Source organism: Natator depressus, chromosome 8, assembly GCF_965152275.1.
Source record: "Natator depressus isolate rNatDep1 chromosome 8, rNatDep2.hap1, whole genome shotgun sequence".
NCBI lineage: Eukaryota > Metazoa > Chordata > Testudines > Cheloniidae > Natator > Natator depressus.
In genome coordinates this window covers 92,611,696-92,635,547 of record NC_134241.1, presented here as the reverse complement: position 1 = coordinate 92,635,547, position 23,852 = coordinate 92,611,696, and the positions used below count along the sequence as shown (strand labels likewise).

General features: G+C 39.9%; 1 protein-coding gene and 1 long non-coding RNA gene across 12 annotated transcripts in view; one reads left to right on the top strand and one right to left on the bottom strand.

Annotated features, from left to right (window-relative positions):
• The window catches only part of LOC141992488 (uncharacterized), a 34,728-nt gene extending 18,271 nt beyond the window's left edge, over positions 1-16,457 (top strand). The window contains exon 3 of the long non-coding RNA XR_012640596.1: positions 16,110-16,457. This is a non-coding gene — a long non-coding RNA (uncharacterized LOC141992488). The remainder of the gene's footprint in view (positions 1-16,109) is intronic.
• The window catches only part of DAB1 (DAB adaptor protein 1), a 665,352-nt gene that overhangs the window by 40,819 nt on the left and 600,681 nt on the right, over positions 1-23,852 (bottom strand). For 10 of the 11 annotated variants that reach the window (XM_074961667.1, XM_074961662.1, XM_074961656.1 and 7 more), the window contains 5 exons: positions 19,110-19,241; positions 18,372-18,491; positions 17,820-17,858; positions 16,084-16,149; positions 8,911-8,970 (listed from right to left, as the gene is read on the bottom strand). In XM_074961667.1, coding sequence (XP_074817768.1) covers positions 8,911-8,970; positions 16,084-16,149; positions 17,820-17,858; positions 18,372-18,491; positions 19,110-19,241 — 417 coding nt within the window. The remainder of the gene's footprint in view (positions 1-8,910; positions 8,971-16,083; positions 16,150-17,819; positions 17,859-18,371; positions 18,492-19,109; positions 19,242-23,852) is intronic. The other variant, XM_074961666.1, reaches the window with a different exon arrangement.

Below are 23,852 nucleotides of genomic sequence, written 5' to 3'. Positions count from 1 at the left end.
AAGCCCCCTACACTTGAGGGTCTGGAGATTGAAGGTAGGAGGAAAATATTGAAAATAAGCCCCCCCTGAGAAAGTCTGGTCCACATGGACTGGATTGAACTGTGGTACTAAACCTGGCTGGATGGGGAAGTGCCCTCCCCCATCTTCTTGGGATCGGGTATAAAGGTTTATGGGACCTAAGTGACTCCTGTAAAACTGCACCCACATTTCAAAGGGGATGCCCATGCAGACAGGAGTGACTCCCTGTGACATTCTGACCCTGCCACCTAGGTCAGTTCCCCTTTGGGGATGAGAGAATAGCAAATATAGCAGTGTGCTCCTTTGTAAACAAGCTTCTCCAAAAAGACCTCCACCCTAAGGGGCCAGCAGCCCTGCCCAGCCCCACACTAGGGATCTATCCCCATGAGGACCATGTGCTGGGACTCATGGCATGGGGCTCCACAGGCCCCACCATCCCATGTGAACCCCTCTGGGTGTCAATCCAAAGTGCACCCTAGGGTGCACAGGAAGTTGCATCAGGTCAGGGGGGTTGCAGGAAATCAGGATCTGAGTCCAGAAACAGAGTTTCTGGCCTGAGCCCCGGTCTAGCTAAAGACCTTCCTAAAATGAGGCAAGTGAAATCTTCCCAGTAATCTACATTTTCAGAGTAGACTGGACTTTGAAATCTTTCCCTCTTCTATTGCGTAGCAGTAATTTTATCTTGTATGACATCTATGCTAACTTTGTCAATGATGATTATAATTTCCTTATGGTACAATGCTTAATCAAAAGGGAATACTGACATATGTTCAAAATAGATGTAATCCAATTATACACTATCTCTGTCAAGTTTTTAAGATTAAAAAAAATAGTCAACCACTTGGACTGTGAACAGAAATTGATATGCCATTAAAGAAACAAAATTAAAACGATTGTCCAAAGTACTACTAACATGCATCAGTATTCCTTTCTTATGAAGCATTGTACCATAGGGAAATTATAATCATCGTAGTGTAACAACTACATTACAGAATGTTTACTGAAAGACTTCCAACTCAGTTACTGCTCTCACAATAGGATATAAACAAACTGCACTGATTATAGCACCTTTGAGAAACTAAACATAGCTCACATTGGAAAACTGTCCCTGGGAGGGAAGTGTAGATAAGCTATGGGTGTAGACAATGGCAACAGGAGGAAAGGGGAAAACACTAAATCAAACTGACTGCAAATGGCCAATGTACAAGTGCTATGTCTCTCCAAACAGAAATGCTAGAAGTAATAATAAATCTGTCTTAATGCACGGTGTGTAAAGAAATTGCAATTATTATTTTGAAAATTAGAACCAACAGTAAATGCTGCTTTTATAAATGATACTCATTTGTGATTTTTTTCCTCTTACTTTTTGCAAAAGTGCTTCCAAAAATCAGAACAACTTGAACAAGGTGAAGTTTTCAGTTTCTCAATTTGTCATATATTCAAATTGAGAAGATGGGTAGCATTTTATAAATCTTAGCACTTTATGTTTCCTCCCACTGAAGATTCTGCCAAGATTTATAATTTTTATTCTATTCCAGATAAAATGGGGGCAAAAACGTTGATTTTAATCCCCCGGATTGCTTCTCAATTAGTATGTCTTATCTTGACTTACACTAAGAAATGGATTTTCAAACTGGTAGGCGTATGTTTAAAAAAAACACTCCTCTTTTAACCCTGCCATTCTGTAAAATCCACAAAAATAAAAGACTTTAAAAGAAAATACCAACCTCTTTGTTACAGAGAGTCAAAGAACTCAATTTATTGAGTGAGCACTTTGACGACCATGCTTGCTAAGGTAAGATCTATTGGTTTAAGGCAGGGGTTCCCAAACTGGGTTAGCGGCTTGTTCAGGGTAAGCTCCTGGCGGGCCACGAGACACTTTGTTTACCTGAGCAGCCGCAGGTACAGCCTCCCGCAGCTCCCAGTGGCCGCGGTTCGACATTCCTGGCCAATGGGAGCTGCGGGAACGGCGAACTGTGGCCACTGGGAGCTGCGAGCAGCCCAACCTGCGAACACTCAGGTAAACAAAGTGTCTCGCGGCCCACCAGGGGCTTACCCTGAACAAGGTGCGAACCAAGTTTGGGAACCCCTGGTTTAAGCTAAAGTCTATTTGCCAACCAAAATAACTTTTATATCAACCTTTGGTATATGGGCTATTTCCCAGGTAGCTAGCACCTGTGGACTTGCTAATTTATTAGGGTTTTGCTGTGGGCAGAAAGAGGCTTCCGGATACCAGGAGATAGGGCAAGTTTGGACTCGTCAGTGGATTAGGTCCCACCTCCCTCCATTCTTTTAGGGGAATCAATCCAACTTCTGCTGCATCTAGTTCTGAGTCTATCACCTGTAGATCCAGAGTATTCCAACATTCTTGGGGAGGAGAATATAGAGGTGAAAAGGGTGAAGGAAGACCCTTATTTGTTTGGGGAAGTCTTAACTGGGAGGGATGCAGAGCTCCAAGTCTTAACCCCCACAATCCAGTCTACGGGGACTTGGTACACATCACATATACAGTACGAGGTGCATCCAAAGTTTGCCTAACTATGGCACTATGGTCAGCTTACGAGGAGCGCAAGAGTTGTAAGAATGAAACCAAGAGCATGATAGCTGCTCTTAATTCTAATATGGAGGTAGATGCCACAGAGACTACAAATCCCATGTGTGCTACATCTGCTCATGACAGAAAAATGATATGCGTTTGGAAAGAGACTGCCTTTGATTGCTGTCCCATCTATTCCTGCTTCAAGGGGAAAGTGTTCTGTTTCTGTAGACTGAAAAGAAAAGGGAACACTCAATTCCCAAAAGGGCTTTCAGGAGCGGAGCCGTCCCGAGTTTCTTATGTTCTTTGTTTTAGCCTTTAGCAAATTAATAGAGGCAACTTCTACTACTAAATGAAGTGTCCTTGTGTGCCTAAATCAGACACAGGTCACCTGGGTCATCTGGCATATAATGAATTTTAGAGGTAAAGGTAATTTGGCCACAAAGAATTCTAGAGATTTATATAACAGGCACAGCCATAAATTACAAAGCTGATGGCAAGTGTCTCAGTGACAAAGAGTCTTATTTAAATTTCCCCTTGGATCCAGTTGGATCACCAGATATTGGGACCCATGTAAACGGTGCCTTCGTATTTAAGGTAAGGGCACCCATGGGCCATATTGCAGCATATAAAAAACACAATATTAGTACTTTCATGGTACTTCTAATCTTCAAAGCAATTACAAATATTAACTAATTATTCTTTTATTGAGTAGAACTTCATGAGCTGCAGGAAACCCATAAGCTGCTCTGTTTACTTCTGAAATAATGTATGTACTATATTAACATTCCTCCCTTTCCTTTCAAATGCTACTAGCTAAGGGCAAAATCTCGATGGGGGCTTGGCCACTGACATCAATGATATCCAAATCTGGCCTTCTGTTTCAAATTGTGGGTCCTATTTAGGAAGATGACCTTTATGATGACCACGACTTTCTTCCCCATGGTTTAAGGGGGTAAAATTCTGCTCTTTTACCATACAAAGCTCCCATTGGTGCCTTGTGGAAAAGTCATACAGAATGTAATAGGGAATATTTTTTACAATCACACTATAGAATTTAATAGAAAAGTACATCTCTGCTACAGAAATATACACAATGATTCCAAAATAGGACATCATTCTATTAAATTCAACAGGTTTTGGAGGTAATTTCTATAAAATCTGATTGGTTTAATCCCCATTAAAATTTACAGGACTTTCCTATAGAATCTGCATAGTTAACGATAGCAATGTTAGTCCTGTGTTGCTACAGCAAAAGCAGTCATAATGTGATTTGTAGATATCATTAAGAAACATGTCAGAACATAGTGGGGACTAGTTCTCCACTGCTTCACATGTTATATGGTTATTTACACCAGTGCAAAGTAAGTGCAAAAGACTACCACGTCAGACCTTCTTCCTTCCTTTTGCAAAGGTGTAAGTGCGAGGCAGTGGAAAATCAGGCCTGTTGGCCTCTATAAGATGAATGAAAAAGACACTTAAAATGTAGATGAATTTTCTGTGGGATTCCCACAATGTGGAAGTATTTTAATCATGGATAACATCCAGGATTTGTAATAGCCATTCAATGGACCTAACACACAGCCCTAGCAAAATAAATGTGACCTCCAATGGCATGACAAAATAATTGTGCCAAACAAGGACAAGATTTTTGCCTCATCTCAATCAGCTGCAGCCAGTGCCAGACTACAATGAATGCAGATGCTTTCTAGGATGCTATCTGTCTACTTCTGAATCCAAACTACAGGAAAAACAAATCTAAGTCGACTAAAGACATGACAGCGCAGTGTAAAACATCAGATGCAAGCAGCATATGGTAAGATACACACTGCTAGAGGTCACCTAGCAACACTGCAAGGAAACATGTACAGTGTGACACAAGGCTGATGACACTGGTCACAAAGGGGATGGTATTCACGTGTTGACTGGAAACAGATCACTCTAGTGTGGAGAGGCTGTTACAATAATGGCCTTTTGCTACAGTGTGAGTCTCACCACTGAAGACACCTCACAGCTACGTCTCACCTTCAGTGCTGAAACTATACCGGGTTTAGTGTTTCCATTACACACCAGTATTACCATTAGACCTAAAGGCAGTAAATTCACATCGAGTGCATGCTGTCAATGCATACTGCCCACACTGCACAAAAGTACATCAGTCTATAGCAACCACTGACAGAATTTCTAATCCATAGAAGTCCATAGTATGCATACATTTCTTTCTTTAAAAAAATTCCCATCCACCAAAAATGTTTCATACCCAGTATGTGAGGCAGCTGGGAATCAGGCTCTGAATCTTTATATGGCAGTAAGATGAGTTGTTTGAAAGCCTGCATAAAATTGTAAGCAGATAGTTTAGACACATTGATGAAAAAAGTAGGCTTTATTGTGACTTGACTGACAAGCTTAGTGAAGGGTATTTACAGCTTGACTCTTGTTACTAAAAACACCATGACAGGTAAAACCTGACGTGTATGTATAATGGGAAGACTGTGGAAAATTATGACAAAAGGAGCTCATTAAACAACTAGTACTTTTAGATGGGCTAATTTCAAATGCTGAGCCACAATTTCTGAGTGGCGTACACCCCACTTAAAAAAAACATACCATTCGGGGAAAGCCTGATTTGCCTGACGTCCATTCTAAAGAGGTTTGTCTGGGAAAGGAAGCAGGGAGAGAACAGGGTATACCACAAGATAGGGGTCCTAGGGAGGAAGCCATGGAAGGAATGTTGAAAGCCATGGAAGGAATGTTTAAAGAGGCAAGAGACATGTCTGGGAATGGGGATATATCAGGAGAGCAGGAGCTGCTGCAAACGGAAAGCAGCAAAGAACTGGAGAGAGAGCACAGGGAACCTAATCCCAGCGCTTTACATTTATAAAGAAACCTCTGCCCAGGATGTCTGAGAGGGAGACTCGTCTACAGAGCTGGGTTTGAGGAGATTTGTATTCTGTTATCAGCAAGGCATTCCTTCTGACTTTCTGCGTGAGCTTGGGCAAGTCACCTCACATCTCTGTGCCTTACTTTCATCATCCGTAAATTGGGGATAATGATACTTACCTCACATGCATGCCACGAGACTTAAGGTTGTAAAGACACTATACAAGCGCAAAGCATTATAATATTCTTGTCTCAAAGCCTATACATATAACCCTAATTAATTAAGCTTTGTAACACAACTGTGAAGGAGAGTAGATGTCATCACAATCCTCCTACAGGGGGGCAGACAGATAATACAGAGGGGCTAAGGGCAAATTTTTCAAAAATGTCCAAGTGACTTAGCAGCCTAAGTCCCATTTCCAAAAAAGACTTGGGGGCCAAGTCTCACTGAAAGACAGTGTAGACTTCTATGTGTAACCCACACGCCTCCTGGATGTGGTGTTCTGTCCCATTTAGTGGCAACGAGAGAGAGAGAGTGCGAGAGAGATTAATGAGTCTGCTCTACAGCCTTTGCTAACAGGCATATGGCTTTTAGCTCATGCAGTAGAGGCTCATGCACTAAGCTCCAGAGATCCCAGGTTTGATCCCGCCCACCAACGACTGGGGTCTGTCTATGTTACATATGTGCTGACATCACTTTTGAAAACTGGATTAGGCTTCTAAATCGCTTAGTGTTACCTTAAGTAATTTAAATAAGGTCACACATTGTGCCCTGAGGCAAAACTGTCAACAAAACCAGGATTTTGACTCTCAATCCCCTGTTCCAACAACTGTTGCCTTCCGGATCAATAACCACTTGAGACAAAAATACTTGGGTTTGGAAACGGACTCTTGTCTATATTGCCCAGTCCATCCATTTGAGCTCAGGTGAAATCTGCTGCATTTTTATGGAGGACTGTTTATACAAGTAAGAAGAGGGAATTCAAAATCCCAAATATCTTTTAGAAACTAGAGAAAACTTTCCCCTTATTTCAGCCTTTAAGAAATTAATGGAAGCAAGATTTACTAATAAAGAAAGTGTCCTTGTATGTCTAAATCAGGTAGAGGTGACTGGGTAATTTGAGCACAAATTGAATTTTAGAGGCTTATGTAATAGGGACAGCTATAAATAGAAAAATAAAATCATGGCAAGCATCTCCATGACAAAGTGTCTTGCATGCAGAAAGATGAGTAATAAAACTAGATGTGTAGTGGAATATTACACAGATTTTAATAGCTGCCTCGGTTTTCTATTTTATAAACCAATAGAAAGGTGAAAGGTCCTGGCTACTTATTTCTTACTTAATGCCTCCATTTTCTTTTTCTTTTCTATGTTATATTAAAGTGCATACTGACACTGTGTTTTTCGGGTCCAATTATTTTGAATTTTACTGAGAAGGGGTCAAAGTGAAAGTTAATAACAAACTTCATGGAGTTGAGAGCTGCAATATGTCGTCATGGGCTGAACTCGGACCCCAGCATCTTAACAAAATCATCCTCTTTACCAGGGCGGTTTTACTGTACAAGCTTTTGCAAACACTTTAGCGAGAATACTGTACCGTCTTTCATACTGCATGAACCGTAAGCAGAGTCCAATATACAAAGTCAGTCTGAAATGTCACCAAACCCCCCCACCACAAAAACCCCAACTAGAAACTTACACAGAAAATTCTAACACTGGACTCTGAGGAATTTATAACTATTCCTTGCCCACAACAATCTTAATTATTCAACAAGAATTGTCTTACTATATTTAGCTTAGCAACAAGTGGATCACCCATAGTGGATTACTACAAACTATTTAGAGTGGGCTTTATTTCTTTGTTTGATTGTGTGTAACATCTTAGCTCCCACCATCCTCTTTACTTCCCATCTTGCTCTTTGTGCTCAGCCCAAGCTGTACAGTGGACATTTTTGTTCTGCACTCTCTTGCCCATGGGCATTTTGGACTTAGAATCCCTTTCCTGACCTTTCATCTTTGCACCTCTGCACTCTTCCGCAAATCCTTCTTCAAAACACACTTTTCCCATGAAGCCTACTAATCTAAATTGCCTCTCAACCTACCTTTATGCGTAAAACACAAAACCAGCCCAAACCTGTGCAACCCTCAAGATGCATGCTTCATTAACCTCAGCCAGTGCATAATCTTATCACTAAAGCCCCTGTCCTTCCACTCCCCTTACTGTTTGTCACTAGCCCTTTCTGGGGTAAGGATATGGGGTCAATTCTCCACTGCCTTGCACATGTGCATGTATGGAGAGTGAATGCAAAATGATAACAAGCTGATCTGGTAGCAACTGACGCCCACTTTACACAAGTGCAAATACCCTCACAAGGAACAAGAAAAGGAGGGTCAACCCAGCAGTCTTTATTGGTCTGTAACATGCTGTAAGCTTACCACATGGTGGAAATTACACATAGTAATGGTGGGAGGAAAACCTCCCTGTGCTGATTATGGCTAGTAATGACCACGAAAGCAACATGCTAAATACAGCAAAGATTCTGTCAGTTGGGAGATTTGTTAAATGAGGTCCCTTTTTTCAGTCATCTGAGCTTGGACTATTTCCTTCTGGAACTGCTCACTGTTGTTCAGACCAATAGCAATTACCTATATCTCTGTATTGCAATTGTACAGAGGTTACAATATGAAGTTACTAAAGAAGCTGGTTTTATTAAAAACGAATTGCTTTCCTGTGCCACATGTTAAGTGGGATTTTTACATAGCTTTTTTCAGTTTACAGAACTGTAATTTTATGCAAGTTCCTGATGTTTGGTCACTGTCTAATTTGAAGCTTCTTATGCACTCATTACACATCAGCCTATTGTATTTGCCAGGGGGTGATTCTGAGAGGCTGCAGATGTTGCATCAAGACCCCAAGAATTCTGACTCCTTCTGTCTGTTCCTAATGCTCCTCTCCTCACTTCCAACCCAGCTGGCCCCTGCGTTCACAGTTGTCCTTCACTAATTTAATAAACCTTTATACAATGTACAGTTTTAATTGTAAGTATGGGGGAAGGCAATACAACCCACATCTACTCAGTATGGTGCTCTGTCCCTCTCTAGTGGTGGTTGGGTCAGATACAGAGATTGATAAGCCTACCAGAAGTAGCTCTTTCGGATCAAGCTGCAGAGGTTTATACATTTACTGAAAGATTTCGCATTACAAGTGGTTAGAAGGGGGAGCGTGAATAAAAGAGATCAGGAAGGAGGAGGTTGTAGGTATCTGAGTGGGGTGACCTCAATAAATATGTGCATATTAAGGGGCCCTAACTGAATGGCTCACCCAGGTTCCCCAGTGGGATTGAACCAGTACTAGTATTGCAGAACACTGAAAATCACAATGCTAGAAGGAACCATACACTCCAGAGAATTATGAGAGTCAAAGCAGCTGTGCCACATACCACCTCTACCTTGTATAAACAGGGAAAATACTTACACTTACAGGTTGACTTTTTGGCACGTCATAAACACCTTCCTTCTTTTGGCTCGTCGGAACCTGTGACAGTAAATCAAATGCACAATCATCATCGAGGTAGGAGTCTGGAAAATTTGAAAGTTGTAGCTAAGTTCCCTGTATTTTACAAAAGAATTAAGTCATTCTATGTGATTGAAATCAAGAGTGATCCCTTTTAATATAGGAAATGTCTTTCAGAGGAGATGACCATGAGTGGCAAAACTTGGATCTGGTTTTTGAACACCCCAAAGTTGCATCTGGGTATGAATTTCCATGAAGTTAAGGTGCTTTTGCATCCCTCTTCTACATAAGTGTTTGCTTTTTTCTAGGACGGGTCGGGGGGTGCAAAATGGGAGTCATGTTTGGGCCAGGGCTCCATTTTCTCCTCAGATGAGCTTTTTTAATGGAGCTATCAGTTCGGCCAGCAGCAATATTAATGTCCTTGCCTCACCTAATTTATTACTGTTAATCAGAAAAAACAACAACTAGTCTTGGAAGGGCTAAATTTTTATCAGTAAATGCTGTTTTCATCATACACACATGACCCAACGAAAAAATATTTCCATTGATGATGGCTGAAATTTACAAATAGGCAAAGTAAGAAAAATGCTGCTTGAGAACTTATTGGCATTTGACTTAAGGATATTTACTTTTTATATTTTGACAATTTGACAATTGTTGACAATTTGTGTTTTAATGGTGATACAGCTTTAAGTTTTTGAATCTCCATGTCGAACTGTAATTAAATAGCAATTATACGACCCTCACACAATTTCCTGAAACTGAAAATTTAAATAGATAAAAGTTGAAAAAAAAAAAGCTTAAAAACAAACATGGATATTATCTGTCAAAATAATAAAAAAAAAATCATATTTTGCCAAGCCTAGTAAACACCCATATTCCTGGGGTGGGGCTAATCACAGGCCACTATATAATGTGTGACCTAGCATTCTGCAACTCTTGATGAGAGGGAAAATGTCCTTTCAGAGTCTGGGACAGCATCTACAGAAGCATAATGAGGGAACTGAAGTCATCGGCCCTTCTCCTGGGCACAGGCTCTTGTACTTTAGTAAGTTTGGGCCCAACTCTCCTCCTATAGTCATGATTTATAATGTGTGAGGAGAAATTCCTCTGATGTCAGTGGAGTTCAGCTATAGCATGAGTGAGAAAGGGATTGGGCACTATCCGCTTATAAAGTAAATCCAAGAGAGCTATGATTTTTATGATCAGTTATGATTTTTTAAATCTGATTGTTTTTTCCTTCTAGAAAACAGTGAAAGCCTGTTGTAAATGGGAAATACCAAACTTAATAGTGAAACAAATGTCCTGTACATATAATATACTAGTATCACCTTTATATGGACTATCCTAGTTCTTTGGAAGAAGGTTACGTTTTAGAAGTCAATGAGCTTTACTAATGAAATTAATCCTCACAAATTTAATAGAACATCTTGTAAATCTTTAAATAAATCTATTTTTTTGCCCATATAATATAAGCATGAAGAGAACAAATACTCTGACAGAGATGATACAGTAGGTCAAGTCCACAATCTTACTGTAAGATTATCAGAAGTTACCTATCCAGTGATATATGGCACAACTTCCAAATTAGTCCAAGAGGGTGTCACCCCAACCATTCACACTTTCACAAAGCTCACATTTTATTATGACAGTGTCATTTTCCAAGAAACACTATGCATTTTAAATAAGAAAATATAGAGGAAATCATCAAAAATACCTAAGAGATTTAAGAGCAAAGTCCCATCAAAAGAGAATGAGACATGTTCTCCTAAACCTTTCAGGTGCTTTTTATTCCTATTTCAAGAATTTTCCTATTTCTATTTCAAGAATGACCAATGATAAGTATTTCCCATAGTGCTCTCACTGTGCCCTCCATTCTACTAAAAAATCCATCACATTAGATGTGTGAAGTTAGTAATAGTGGAAAAATTCAATTTAAGGGAATCAACCGTCTACCCACTGGCAGACTGCTATGTTGCACCGAAAGATCAGGAACCAAGAATTTTCATTTAACAAGTTGCTTGGAGGTCTGTTATTCCTCGAGAGAGGTACAAACAGTACCTGAGAAGCTGCTGTATCGTTACTAGGATATTTTTCTTGAATGTAAACCAGTGCTGCCCAACACACTCTCTTGTTTTCCTTTCTTCTGGAACAAGGTGATTTGATTCAGCAAAGGTTGCATATACCAATTGTAAAGGCCCTGGTGCGCTGCACTGTGTTCAGTATTTGAACGATTCACCACTCTTTTTTAAAGAAGTTGTAACTTCAATTTTCACTTCTTTCGGGGGAAGAAAAGTTTGGACTCATTCCATTTAAATACCCCCACCCAGGAATCATTAGGGTCTTTGACACCTAGCTCCTAATCATCATATATTTCAATGAAAAAGAACATGATACAACCTTGTGGCCACATCCTACTGAGTGAGGCACCCCTGGAAGTTAGATGTCTTAGCAAACCACAGTGGATCCTGCTGCAGGGCTGTAGAAGATTAAATCAGACCTTCTTGCTTTCCCCTTTCTATCTCACACTTGACAGCAGCATTACCCTACCTTTTACTGAGCGTCACAATCATGGGGTCACATTTAGACTCTTCGGTATCTATCTTATCCCATGTCCAAGCTCTCGTTAAGTTTTGTGACTCTTCCTTTCAGAACTTCTCTGCAATTTATCCTCTCCTCTCTCTCCCTACTGCCAAAAGAGTGATCCACACCTTGTTTATTTGTTGCCACAAGTAATACTGCCTCCTCCTTTCTGCCCTCCCTTACTCACCTTCTCCTCCTAGCTATAACCCTGAAGCGTACAGTCTCTTTTGCCTTCTATAAAAGTGAAGGCCGTGTCTCCTTCGACATCAAAGTTCAGACTTGTTCTATTCTGACTGAACTGCCCTAGCCTACAGCTCAGCTCCCATGTATGCCCCACGCATGCAGGAAAATGTTCACTAACCCTTGGGAATACAATTTTGATTCAAATATTGACAAAAAATTTTAAAGAGGTCTTTTTCCCTCAGAAAACCTTTTCATGGGAAAAAATTCCAAAAACACTACTCAAGACTCTGGACCTTTTTCACACTGCCCCTAATACCTGGAACAGTCTCCTCCTTCCTCCTAGTCACTCTCCCTCTTTTCCTCCTAATCGCTCTGAAAATTATTATACTGAACATGTTTTCCAACACTAATCTACTCTGGCAGGGTCACTTTCTGGCTATCCAAACCCCTTTTTCAATATGAGTATATGAAATAATGATGATCCCATGAATCACAACATAACCACTGATCTGAGCTCCTGTAGAGAATATTGCCCATAAATCATCACGTTTTCCCTTTCCCCTCCCTATCACCATATTCTGCTGTATGCCTATTGCTGCTTAGGCCTTGTCTACACTAAAGGGAAAAGTCAGTTAAGCTACGCAATTTGAGCTAAGTGAATAGCGTAACTCAAATCCACATAGCTTAGATCTATTTACCGCGGGGTCCATATTACGCAACGTCGACGGGAGACGCTCTCCCGTGGACTCCCCTTAGTCTTCTTGAGCAGGTGGAGTACAGGAGTCGACGGGAGAGCGATCTGCGGTCGATTTAGCGGGTCTTCACTAGACCCGCTAAATCGACCGCTGATGCATCGATCGCCGCAGGTCGATCCTTCGGTAAGTGTAGACAAGCCCTTAGGCCTGGTCTACACTGGGGGAGGAGGGGGGAGGATCGATCTAAGTTACACAACGTCAGCTATGTGAATAACGTAGCTTAAGTCGACGTACTTAGACCTACTCACTGCGGTGTCTTCACTGCAGTGAGTCTACTGCTGCCGCTCCCCTGTCAACTCTGCCTGCGCCTCTCGCGGCGGTGGAGTACAGGAGTCAATGGGAGAGCGCTTGGGGGTTGATTTATTGCATCTAGACTAGAGACAATAAATCAACCCCCGCTGGATTGATCGCTGCCCGCTGATCTGGTGGGTAATATAGACTACCCTTAGACTGCAGGCTCCTTGGAGTACAGACCTTGCCTTCATCTTTGGCTGTAAAGCATCATAAAGATCAGTGATACTATATAAATAATATGAAATTAACTAATAAAGGCCCCAGTCCATAAAAATGATGGCACTAACATAAAACCAGCTGTCAGGTAAGGAAATGTGATGAAAAGTCCAGTACAGAAAGGACTCCTGCATGTTTGGTGGTCAAATCCCACAGTAACTAGTGCATTAGAAATACATGGGTAGATTAGATTAGATTAAATACACAGAAAAAGCACACACATACACACACACACACACACACTTTGGGGTAATGAGTCAAAGAAAGAAATTAATAGAAAAACCATGCCTAGTAAGAGAGAATGCAAGCTCAGTGATATTAAATAGTGGAATATTATCCCAATAGTGAGATTTAATGTTTAAGTTTTTTATTTAACTAACTACCACTCAGGGACCTTTTGTACTTGGGGGAAAATGAACTCTTTGTTCAACGGCCTTAGGTAGGAAAAGCAGGATGGCACCACAAAAAGAAGGTGTGAATAAGACCGAACAAAATGTCTGAGATGGAGGACACTTGTTCCTGGGGAGCCAGCCACTACAGAGAGAAACTGCCTTGAGTCAAAACATCGCTGTCGCCTGTCTTGCACACTGCTTATTACAGGCAATGAGGATGTGTCATTTCAGAGTGCTTAAGTTACAGGTCAATGAGGAGCTTGCAAGATTCCCATAGTTAAGTATGGACAGAAACAGTAACTTGTAGGAGACAGAAAGAATTAGGCAACAAGGAAGAATCTAGTTCCGAGGAATCTTACTAATGATAATAAACTGACTGGTTCTGAGTTCGTCAAGACCTGTAAAAGAAACAGCCTTTTCAATGATGTAAGTGTAATCGGAAGGTTGTGAGCACCTAGATTTACAGCAGCTAGGGAAATCATAAGGTACATTGAGACTAGAGTGCCATGGCCATTGGAAACTCTACTGTGGTGATACTTCAGTGTTTGTCTATTGCAATAGATAACTAACTAAGATTTGTGGTTAGCTAATCGCAGTGCTAGCCATATTCAGTGTACTGCCTGTAGTAAACGTAGAGAAGTACAAGGGATCACAGGTGAAAATCGCATGATTTTCATTGCCACCACTTAGAAAAGAAAACTTTCACCATGTCCAGCTTCTATCAAATGAAGCCTTGAACAATTCACTGGTGACTCAGAGGGTGGAGGCAGCACGTCCAGATCAGTACAGATCTCATCCCTGGTTTACCATCCTTTCTTTCCATTTTAGCAAAACCTTGGAAACACAATGGTTATTCATTCACGTTCTCTAGGTCCCTCAGAACAAATGGTTTTGATTGAGTCTGGTCTGGCTTCCATCGCTCCTGGAAAGGCAACTGCTGTTTGTATGAATGGGCTCCTCTCTCTCATTCTTCTCAACCTCAGTGCCTTGTCTGATACCATTGACCAGGACTCCCTTTCAGCCACCTATTAACACTTCTTAGGGATCCCCTTCACCTTCCTTCCCTGGCTTCACTGATACATTTATGAGGGGAGGGATAGCTCAGTGGTTTGAGCATTGGCCTGCTAAACCCAGGGTTGTGAGTTCAATCCTTGAAGGGGCCATTTAGGGACCTGGGGCAAAAATGGGGGATTGGTCCTGCTTTAAGCAGGGGGTTGGACTAGATGACCTCCTGAGGTCCCTTCCAACACAGATATTCTATGACTTCTTCAACAGCTCTGCATTTTGGTCACCACCAGTCAAAATATCTTAAGCTGACTGCATGCATTTGATATGAAAATTATGGGGTAAGCAGGAGTATGACACTTACAGAGAGAATTTTAAATAAGGTCACTTTTCAGACAGCAACTACACTTCAAACCATGTGTCCTAGTTCAGCTGTTCTCAACCAGGGGTCCAGGGCCCCCTGAGGGGATGTGAGCAGGTTTCAGGAGTCTGCCAAAATAAACAAGAAAGCCGAAGCCCCAGCCTCATCACTTGGGGCTGAAGCCGAAGCCCAAACAACTTAGCTTTGTGGCATGGGGCCCATGGCAACTGCCCTGCTTGCTACCCCCTAACACCGGTCCTGGCTTTTAATCTGCAGGATGTGCAGAAAAGCAGTTCTTGTGGCACAGGTGAGCCGTGGCTATTGCATGTTGGGGGGCCCTCAGAAAGAAAAGGGTTGAGGACCCTGTCCTAGCTTATCTCCAAACTTAACACACTGTGTGTGCAGGAAAATACATTCACCCTGAGTGGCTTTACCGCACTGGCAGCGGGCTACATAGCCTATTTTAGTTAGTGATGAGAGAACAACACAGCTTTGTAGGCTTAAATGAACATATGAACTTAATGAGCCAATGATTAAATTACAGAATGTGCTAAATCCCACTCATTTACTTGTGTTCCACCTTCTTACTCCTCTCTCTTCTCGCCTAAATCCCACTCTGTTCCTTTGTTCTTCTATTCTTTTCTTCATTCTTTCTTTCATTACTCTCTTTTTTTCTTTTAATTTCCCTCCCCTCCTCCTCCATTCCATCCCAACTTGTGTCTGTTTTTAAAGGTTTGAGTTACAACCGGATCAACCTATACTACATCCCAACAAAATGCCGGGGCACTTTGTAACTCTCCACCCTAAGAAGGATTTATTGAAATCTTGATTTTTCGGTTGTAATTTCTTTTAATAGAACAGAGATCTCTCTGTCTCCAGATATGCTCTTGTTTGTGATTTAAACTGAATTAAATAATCTTTTGATAAGTCCTGCACTGACCCCTGGAGGATGGACTGAATGACAAAAGGGGTATTTTAGATTACCATCAATGGGAGATTTGTCAGAGTACAGAATGCAGGACTGGGCTGTGTGTGTATGTGTATGCACGTTGTAAAACTGGATGCAGTTATAAAAAACATTGCAGATTAAAAGGAAAGAAAGGAATCCACTATTTGTCATACTATACAGAGTGCATAATGTTTAGGACCCTACATCAGTTACCAAAGATAAAGTGGATACATTTTGAAAGCATACTGAGACTGTGAAAATTATTTATGTAACTTGAATGAGGATGAAATGTCATGGTGAATGAAAACTAATAAAAGTGAACTTCAGTCTATGAAATGTGCTTTGCTAAATGTTTGCATTGGGTGCACTAGAAACACAGATGTAGCCATTTTATACCTGATATATGTTTTCTTCTGTTTCAGGCTCACGGATTGGCTCATGTCCAGCCTCAAACACAATGTACTATTACATCAGCCGCCAAAGAGGAAAGGTCAAAGATGAAACAGAAGGGAAAAAAGGCAATTTGGAATTCCAGATTAAAAAAAAAAACAAACAAAAAAACACAGGCAGGTATTAAGGAAACAGGTTCAAAGTATAGGTTGGCACAACGATAACTGGTTTGCTGGAAAGCACAGAGTTATATTGTTTTATTTTTACTGAAAGAGCAAAAAACCAGACCTGACTCTTCTTTAATGATTATTAGATCAACTTCCTGCTGCTTTCTCACTAGGGATACATTCTGAAGCCAAAAAGAAAAGGAGTACTTGTGGCACCTTAGAGAGTAACCAATTTATTTGAGCACAAGCTTTCGTGAGCTACATGAAAGCTTATGCTCAAATAAATTGGTTAGTCTCTAAGGTGCCACAAGTACTCCTTTTCTTTTTGCGAATACAGACTAACACGGCTGTTACTCTGAAATTCTGAAGCCAGTTTCTGCTCCCATTGAAGTCAATGGGAATTCTGACATGGACTTCAATGGAAGCAGGAACAGGCCTCTGGGCTGCATAACCATCATTCCCGCCCCCACACACATTTATTAGTAGTGAATAAGAAAGCTAAACCAAAACTCAGAGAACAGTTTGATACTTATGTCACCAGTTTCATGGTAATAGTTTGCTACTTTGCTTTACTTTTTTTAGGTTACGGCTTTACAGTCCTTACTGTTTAGGGTTTTCAAAATAAAACTTTTAGCCAAGTTTTTCAAAAGTGAATAATGATTAAGGTTGTCTCCATTTTGGATGCCTCCTATGGGGCATTTCAACGGGGCCTGATTTTCACTGAAAACTCACCCTCCTGAAACCAGGCTCCTTTAAAGTGTATTAAGCTGGCATGCAAAAATAGAGGCACCTGAAGTCTCTAATTATTTCTGAAAATCTTAGCCTCAAATGAAATAGCATTTCACATTATTAGGATCCTACGTTTCCAGCAAAACATTAGAGTGAGTATGCACAACAGCTGACGTCTTTTTAAAAATCTGACTAACTTGCTGGATGTAAATATATTGGTGTATTTCTAAATTCATCACCTTTTCCATTAAGTTGGAAGAAATCATAGTCTGGATAACGTTGGGCTTTAAAGTTAGGCTCTATTATTTAATAAGACCCAAACTGCGAATATAGCAAATCAACTGGTTACAGTAGTCAATTCCATTTTTCCCCCTGATACAAATATTGATGCTCTGGGAGAAATTCTGGCCCCAGGCAAGTCAATGGCAAAACTCCCATTGGCTTCCATGGGGCCAGGATTTCATCCTCTTTGTTGTTTTCAAAATAGCTTATGTTTTTGTTACATTTCCCCCAAAGATGTGTCATTATTTCTGGAGAGAAAACTTTCAATTCAGTTTCTAAATGACATTCTAAACTAATATTTAATGTTTCCATCCTATATTGTAATATTACATATTAGTATTATTATTTAGAACTTAGTCTCTAGTAAATATTCTGCTTTGAGATTTTTCTCCCTCTACTTAAAATGTATTAAGTACTACTCTATTTAAAATGCATTAAAACTCTCTCTCTACTTAAAATGTGTTAAAAAGCAGTACTTTGTTACAACGGTAGCCTGTGTCTGAAAATAGGATAATGTATATCTAACTATTTCTGAAACATAATCTGTACAGCTTCAAAAATTACCTGGTACACAGGATCTTCTACATCTTCTTCCAAAATTGTCTACAGCAAAGAGGACAGGCAGTAAAAGCAAAGAACATAAACAGCAGAGAAACAAGACTGTATTTGGAAATTAAAGGACAGCAAAGAAATGAGCTCATTGTACGTTAAAAATAGATATTTCTTTTTGAGTTTACAGATAACTGTTGTGTTATTGCACAAGGTAACTTTTAATCAAAGCTGCACCTTGTCTGATTTTATTTAAGATGAAACATTCTGAAGCAAAATTTGAATTGTGCTACAATTACCAGTCACTCTTAAAACAGATCTACCCAACATGCTGGCTTCCACTAAAATTTGTCACTCTAATTCAAAGCAACACTCCCGATAGGAAATGAGTAGATCATTTCATGTTTCTAAGATTTTCATCTTTCCCAGTGTTACAATTTCCATCACTGTTTAACCCTACGTTGACACAGTGAGAGCTGTTACCTTTCCATTTGTCCGTGTGGAGCATGATCCTGAAACCCCTACCACTATCCTCTGACTGGCAATAAGCTAAGCACACATAGATACCTGGTATACTGCTTGTTCACACTGCTTGTCCTTTTGTGCCTTTTTTTCCATTTCTTCCCTTTGTTTCAATTCATAAATGAGCTGAAACAGGTCTCGCAAGTCCAGAATTACAGGCTCAGCCTATTGAAGCAAAAACAGTAAGTAAGTTTAATAAAGGAAAGACGACTTTTCCCGGGGTCCTGTTGGTAGAACAGTGATAGCTATCTTTCAAGAGAAGGAAATTCACACTGACTTAATTTCTACCTTGTTTATATTAGTTTAGAAAATTGCATCTAGGCTAAGGTTAATTTCTATATAACTAATTATATTTGTAGATTAATGATAATTATACTTATGAGTATTGAAAGCATTGCTTATATTTATTGGTGGTTTCTAATACAATGAAATTAGGGCAGATTTTATGCTAAGTGGCTATTTGTTTTCTATCATTTTCTATTTAAATGAGTCTACGAATATACGTAAACTTATTTGTATTCCGTCAATGTATCTAGTTTAATTAGAAAGGAAAATAATGACTAATTAGAAGGAATACATCAAGAAAAATTAAGAAGGGTGAAGAACCTTCCCTTTTTCTCAGACTGGTATTGCTAATCCTCCATCTAAGGACTTCTATGCAGACACATTTGACAGCACGTATTTTGCACAAACAAGCTAGCATGCCCTTTTGAACAGCAACATAATAGACATAACTTTCAAAGTGAGTTAAACTATAGAAAATGACAAAGATTTGATACTTACTGCCTGGGCGGTTTTTATTGCCACAAATCTATGATTTCCTTCCTTTCCACACACATATCCAAAGGCTCGGTGGTCTGTGATATCCTTTGCAATGTATGAAATTTCATGAACTGCATGATGGTGCTGTAGTAGCTATTAAAAAAGCATACCAAAACACATCTATAAAAACATTCCATTTAAGCTATAATTTCATTCTCAAGACACACATTTTACCTGTGGCTTCATATGCCTACCAAATTTTAAAAAGCTATTGCGTCAAAATGAATAGCAATGTTTTGAGAGTGCAATCAGTATGGTACCAAGGCGATCTCTAAACAAGTGTTTTGACCAATTTAAGTATTGTGTTCATGTTTTGCATAAACGTTTCTGCCAATACTTTATGGTGAGAGATAATTCAATAAAAGTATGATATTATTACCTAATTCCGACCTATGAAAGTATTCTAGGCACCTTAGCAATTGATTTTATGACTAAAATTTATAAAATAACAAGCACCACCTATCTGATTATCAGGATTATGGCTCCAAGCCTCTTACTGGATCCATGTGGGAGGACTTCTATGGCAGCAGAGAGCCACACTGACTGTAGGACTGGGGCCTAAGGCCTGATCTTACTCCCTATGGAATCAATTGCAAAATTATCAGACTATAAAATTGTATTTTTAGAATTTCATTCAGGGAACCTTGGAGCGGCAAAAATTTACTTTTCTAGAAAACTCGTGAAATTTTTCCCCTTTTTGGTTTGAAAAGGGATTGGTTTTTAGTTGACAATGGCCCATTTCTGTCTGAAAAATTTGCAAATTTTGTTGCAAAACTGTGTATGAAAGGCCTGTTTTTGATGTCACAAGAAAATATGAAAGCATCCAAATGCATGGCTTTTCATTTTAATTGTGAACGTTTCTGTACAGCTGTATTTAATGCAGTAAATAAACTAGCATCCTCTTTCAAAGTCCTTCTGAAATAAAAAGGCTTTATAAAGCCTTGTATAAAAGGGGCTGAGACCCCATAGTCTACCTCAGGTCCAGAGACAATATAGGAGCTGCAGAGGCAAATATATAAGCAGCAGTCCCTTTGTCCATGGAAGCACCAAGCCCATCTCTTTGGACCACGTAGAGAGGGATGCCATGGACGGAGCTAAGAGTACAGAAGAGTAGCACAAGTGATGACCCCTTAAGCGTAACCAAGGGCAAGCCAAGGTTTGCACCAACTGAACCAAACCCCTCTACTACGTCCCCGTCTACACCAATTATTGAGTCAGGGCTACCCCGAGTTCAGACAACACCTTTATATGTCTGTCCTCGAACTATTTACCTAAAATGATCTACTTGTCTGAATTTCTTACTTCCCACATGTCTCCTGCTCTTCACAGTCTAAAAAGGATCTGATCCTCCAGACTGTAAAGAGCAGGAGACATGTAAGAAGTGAGAAGTTCAGATGAGTAGATCATTTTTACAGTCTAAAAAGAATACCACTCTCAACTGCAGACAGAACCTCAGAATCTGGAGGATCAGATTCCTGCCCTTTTTGAGAAAAAATACATATGGACAATCAGCATGGTACCCTGAGCTCTAAACAATCGGTTATTTTTACAGTTTAACAACATTTTTTGAAATGTGTGAAAACAGAGCGAGTGTGTGTCTGTGTGTGAGAGGGGTGCGAGTGATGAGATTGCTGTAGAAATGGAGAATGAAATTAAAATGGAAATGTAACATATAGGATAGAGATGACTGCTTTTAAGACAAAAGACTGGATATTTTTTCATTTTGTTAGTAAGTGTCACACAACTTTTGGGGTTCAAGATGGCTCATGTTCAGGCTAATGGGTGTACTGCCATTGACTTCAGTTTGAACAAGGCTGGGTTTTAGATGGCTGTTGTTCATAAGAGATGCCGATTTCCCAATGTGTTAATGATGTAAAACTGACGATGGGATCATAGTTATATAATATAGGGATATTGATTTTATTTGTTTATTCTCAGCTCAAGTTGCATGCTCTCTGTAACAGTGAAATTAAATGTTCCCCTTTCTCTAAATGCTGTATATTATAGAGAATGTTATCTCAGACTCCTCTTAAATAAAAGTTTTTTATTGATCGCCAGGCAGCATTTTGCACTGAAATTAAACTTGTTCCTTGTAGAATTAGATTTGAAGATTATTCTGACGTGGAAAAATATCATCTACAAGGCAAGACACCAGATGGAGACATTTTAATTTATTTGGAAACCCTCATTAATGGTTCTAAAATCATTACATTTGTAATTGGTGATGATGCTCAATATTGCCTTGGTATCAAAATAAGTAAAGGTGTCTGCAGCTTTATCCTTTTGCATATTTAACTTTATGGAGTGTTTAGAAAGATTGCTCTCAAGAAGTTTTCATTAGTCAGAGAGAGATTCTGAGCACAAGTGTCATAATTTCGTCCAGCCTTGGAACACGTACATAAAATGAAACGTTGTGCATACAGTTGTACTGAAATGCAGATGAACATAATCATTTGAAATTGTTCTTTTGCAAACCTAGGTGAGTCTAGGAGTTACTTGATTTATTTTTTTTAATTTTCAACTAACTTAATCTAAAGTTTTGACTTAGTAAGTATGTGCCTGATTCTTCTCTACCATACACTTACACTGTTGTAATAAATTGGAAGTAACCCCATTGCAGTCAATGGAGTAAAATCTGTATAAAACTGGAGATCAGAATCATGTCCTGTAGCTGATCAGATATGGTAGCATTTAACCCCCACTTTGCACTGGTATAAAGCGATGGAGAATATGGCCAGATGTCTCTCTCTTCTCAAGCAGAAATTAGAAATGGCCAGCAGAACAAAAGAACAGAGTCAGTCTACAAATACACGATCTTTATAGATTGTGATTAATTTAGGAGAATCCACCAGACGCTAATTTAATCTGGCCTGTAAAATATGACTAATTGATGCAAATATTTTCTTTATCCAATGAGTTTTATAATACTGCTTGCATTCAGTTACTACTCTTAAACACTGTTCCATAGCCCCAACCAGAAATGAAACAAAGCCAACCCCCCATCGTTCAGTTGGAGCTGTTGTTCCACACTCAAGTACTCATGCTCACATTCTAATTTTCTCTCTCTCCTTCTCTTTTATCCTCAGGACTTTTACGATGACATAATCCTGCCTCTAGAGGATGATGGGCATATGAAATAAGTATTTCATAATTCACTCAAGGGGTGTTCATCAGACCCCCGTTTATTATCCTCCCAGATACATTCCTTCAGCTGTGATTTGACAATTTTACAATATCTTTGCTGAGTGCTTCTATGAGCCATTTACCAATTTATAAATGAAGTATCAAATTGTTTGGAGGGCTGCAGTATGACAGAACAAATTACAGCGACGGCTTAATTTGTATTATGGTTCAATACAGTCAGTTAAATTCTGCATAGATTAGAAAGTAATTTGCTTTACCATTTAAGCCTTAGTTGTTTTAAAAAAATCCATTATACATATCGTCGATATTATGGTTCGAGTCCGTATGCAACACTATCCGCAGTACAAAATATACAGGATTCAAAAATACGATAAAAGTATGGATAAGTAGCCACACACAGGATAACGAAGAGTGGTATACACAACTGCTCAGTACTCTAGCTGTTCACAGTACTTGCAGTCACGCAAGGCTAAAGGGAATGGGACCTCATTAGTACAGCCCTTTTGTTTTCCTTACATTTTTGGATGGATTTTCTGAATTTGAAGTTTAGGAGATAGAGTGGCAAACAGCACTTTAAAAAGCCAGAGAGCTCAGTCACTACCACCATACAAAGGAGGCCTAACCCTGACCTGTGCACGAAGAACAAGTAAACAGGCTTTGCGCAGGGGGTCTCTGAACAGGTTTGGCAGGTGCAGTGGTGGGCGGAATCCTCGATGCAAACTATGGTGTAGCAATGGGCCTGTTTCGTCTTTGGTACTGCAATGTAAGGGTCGCTGTAATGTCCACTGACCCCGCGCTCCCCTTCCACAGGCACTTTTGGCCTCTGTACCTACCTAGTCATTATTTTCTCTCCTTTTTCTACAGTCTGTCCTCTGCTTCTGCCCCTCTCCCATGTTGCCCCCCCCCCCCCCCCCCCCCCCGTACACCATACTGAATTGATTGAGGTACCTCAGAGATCAGTAGCATTTCTAATTTCCCTCAGGCTGCTTAGAGCCTGTCATAAATTTGTTCACCCTTGATCCTCATCTTGCCCCTTGGATTTCCATGCTCTGGCCTCCAGTTCTCCTGAATCAATTAAGCACTTAGAGAGGCCAGCAATCATGTCAAATATGAGCGTTGGGTGGTGTTACAAAGTCACGGCCATAATATCACTATTCCCTTTTTAATGAGGCAGCCTATTTACTGAGGCCTGGGGCAGAGCAGTAAAACTCCCAATGAGAATTATCCTGCAGGAAAAGCAGCAAAGCATCTTGTAAATGGTGCCCAATCAATAGCAAAAAATCACAAATAAAACAATGTTATATTTATATGGACAAGCTCCACAGGGATTTCATATAAAGAACCTTTCATATTAATTAATTTACCCGATAAGCCTGCTTTCAGATCAGCGGTATCAACTGACTCAAATTTATGTGCCACTACTGCCACTATTAGCTTTGTGAGAGGAGTGAGAGACCTTGTCCACCCATTTTCTATATTTCTATTCCTATTTGATATCCTACTCCATTTGAGCCAACAATCTTTTAAGGCTCTGCAAGAACTACTTCTGCATGCTGGGTG